General features: G+C 48.4%; 1 protein-coding gene across 1 annotated transcript in view; it reads right to left on the reverse strand.

The window, feature by feature from the left end:
- Positions 1 to 1638: 1638 nt before the first annotated feature.
- Positions 1639 to 2854, reverse strand: part of TTC9 (tetratricopeptide repeat domain 9) — a 9704-nt gene continuing 8488 nt past the window's right edge. Inside the window, exon 3 of the mRNA XM_009279303.1 lies at positions 1639 to 2457. Coding sequence (XP_009277578.1) covers positions 2378 to 2457 — 80 coding nt within the window. The 3' untranslated portion in view covers positions 1639 to 2377. The remainder of the gene's footprint in view (positions 2458 to 2854) is intronic.

Below are 2854 nucleotides of genomic sequence, written 5' to 3' on the forward strand. Positions count from 1 at the left end.
GTAACAAGCCTGCCTCTGCTTGCCTGAGCTTTCCTGGGGCAGAGACTGTTTGTGTAGGTGGTATCCTCTCCTCCTGCATGGCCTGCAGGATGAATCCTCATTTCACTCCTAGTGAAGAGACACACGCAGCTGTGGGATGAACTGTCATGAGCAATATGACGGGGGGGGAGTCACCACTATTTGAATTTGCTGTGTGCTGTGATGTATTTAGGATATGGAGAAATGCATGTGCCTGAGAAGCGGCATCTTATTAGCTCTGTGTTTTATACAGTACCAGGAATACCTTACATGCACCCAAGCACACCTCTGCCTAACCTTTTTTTCTGGTCTAGTTCACAATTACCTACAGAATTCCCTCATTTGTCCTCTTTAACTCAATTGTTGTCCCAGTAGCAGCTGTAGCCTCATTTATTGCTTAGACGTGCGTAGTGGTGGGCAGAGGTGCTTGCTATTTCTGGCACAGATGTATGAAGCATGGGCCACCTGAAGAAGGTGACTGTGCTGCCTCCAGTACACAGCCCTTTCCTTCACAGTAGCTGCACACAGTGTTCTCGATTTTGGGAAGCAGCTGCTTTCCACCACCCACCTGAGGAACATGAACTTCTGGTGCCATCACAGGTAACACAAGTTTCACGCAACTTATGTAGGTCCACCTTATCTCAGAGACTTACATGCCACTTTGAGATGGTCTCTTCACCACCCCCAATGTGGGCTGGATGTGTCCCTGAACTAAAGAATACAACTTCATTTTTTTCAGAGACAATGATAGAGATTTGCCTTTTCTCTTGATGTTTCTCTATCAACTCTTTCAAATTTTGGCTAGAGAAAAATGTGGCGAGATACCACAGCTGGAATGTGGGATGCCGTAGCCAACTGTCTGCGGACACCACATCCACTGGGACCAAAGCACTTGGCTGAACTTTGTCTGTTCAGCTCTCTGTGTTTCAATTTCCATGTTTCAGCTGAGGGCCGAGCAAAGTATCTCTGGGTACACTCACTTCACACTGACCACCATGGGATGAGACCACTCATGTACAACCTGCAACTGGGAGCAGTCCCTGTGGGCCACTGATGGGGCAGTCACACTGGAAATGTGTTTGTGGCACTTACTGATCCCGTTACTGGCAGTTTCAGAAAAGGACCCTTGAGCCAAGGAGCCTGAGCTCTTAGAAGTGATCAGACTGCTGGAGGAGGTCTAAACAGGCCCTATGGGCTGCTGAAATAGGCTCCAAAGCTGTTGGTCCTGCCCTGTTTGTCAGCACCATGTTCTCCTACAAAAGAAAAAACAGGACACAGGAAGCACCAACACAAGGTGGGAGAATCAAGACCTCAACCCAATGTACTAATAATACTTAGCACTGTACATCACTGTACTGTTACTTACAGACATTAACTAATACATCCTCACAACACCCCTGCGAGGTAGGGAAGTATTATTATCCCCAGTGTACAGATGGGGAAACCGAGGCACAGAGAGGCTAAGTGACTTGCCCAAGATCCCACAGCAAGGCATTGGCAGAGCCAAGATAAGAATGGAGACGTCCTTTGTTCCCCACCCCATGCTGCCCCCCACCAGGCAATGTTGCCTGTCTGGACACGGGGAACCCAAGAGTTCCCTTTGAAAAGCAATGCCTGGACTTGTTGCCTATTAATAATTTTTATTTGCCTTTAATGAATTATTTCACAGTTTTTCCCTCATACTGTACACCATGCTTTCACAGACCGTTCAGCATTCTGTGGTAGCCCACAGCCTTCTCCTCTGGCACCAGGACAGCTCTGCGGGGGGGGTTGTAGGGTGCTCTGTGCTTTCATTAAGAGGATGTTTAGAAACAGTTTTCACTGGCATTAGACTGGGAGCGTGTGAGCTCTCACTGGAGACTGATAACACACACTGGAGAAGCAGGCAGAGGGGACTGATGATAAAAAGGCATTTGCTATCCCCTGTGAAATGACCAGTGGCTCTCTTGGTTTCTTAGCTCTTCCAAGCTCCAGTGATCACTCAGAGCAGAAGTTGTTTGCCTCCAACTTGCCTGGTCAGGAAGTTGTTCTGGTGGTTGCTTCCCTAAGGGCAATAGGCAGTCAGCTCAGGACCAGAAAGGTCCCCCAGCATTGCCTACTCCAGATTTCCAGTCTTGGAACAAGGCCAGCTGTAGCCATTGTGCTCTCCTGCCACAGGGAAGGGGTATTACCATGGTTGGCAAGCAGCCCTATCCAGCGTCTAAGTCTCTTTTTTCAAAACTGGGATTCAATGAAGAGCAAGGGAGAGTGGATGGATGAGGAGATGAGGATGAGGCAGAGCAAACAGGAAAATCCACCAAATGGGCTTCTAGGAAGGAAATGTTCCCCCTTGGGCATTTCAGCTGAAGTGGCTTCGTTTTCACAAGGCTTCTTTCTCTCTCTGGGAACATCTGCTGAGCTTCATCTCTGTCAGCTGGATATATCGTATGACATTGGTATCTGCAGGGAAAGAGCACACACATACACGTACGGTTGTTACAAGTCCCTGTGAAAGACAGACACACTGCACCTTCATCCTTGGTATATCACCTGGGGAGCAACATGGCTCCAGCGCTGCCTGCAGGAACAGCATCAGCTGGAAGGGGCTCTGAACCAAACCCTTCTGCTTTGGTTTTGGAGAATCTGGTCAGATTTGTGCCCATCCCTGCTGCTCAAGATCTCGCCTCAGCTAGTGTCCTGGTTTCGGCAGGGATAGAGTTAATTTTCTTCCTAGTAGCTGGTACAGTGCTGTGTGTTGGATTTAGGAGGAGACCAATGTTGATAACTCACCGATGTTTTAGTTGTTGCTAAGTAGTGCTTACACTAGACAAGGACTTTTCAGCTTCCCATGCTCTGC

Source organism: Aptenodytes forsteri, unplaced genomic scaffold (assembly GCF_000699145.1).
Source record: "Aptenodytes forsteri isolate BGI_AS27 unplaced genomic scaffold, ASM69914v1 Scaffold3, whole genome shotgun sequence".
NCBI classification, from domain to species: Eukaryota; Metazoa; Chordata; class Aves; order Sphenisciformes; family Spheniscidae; genus Aptenodytes; species Aptenodytes forsteri.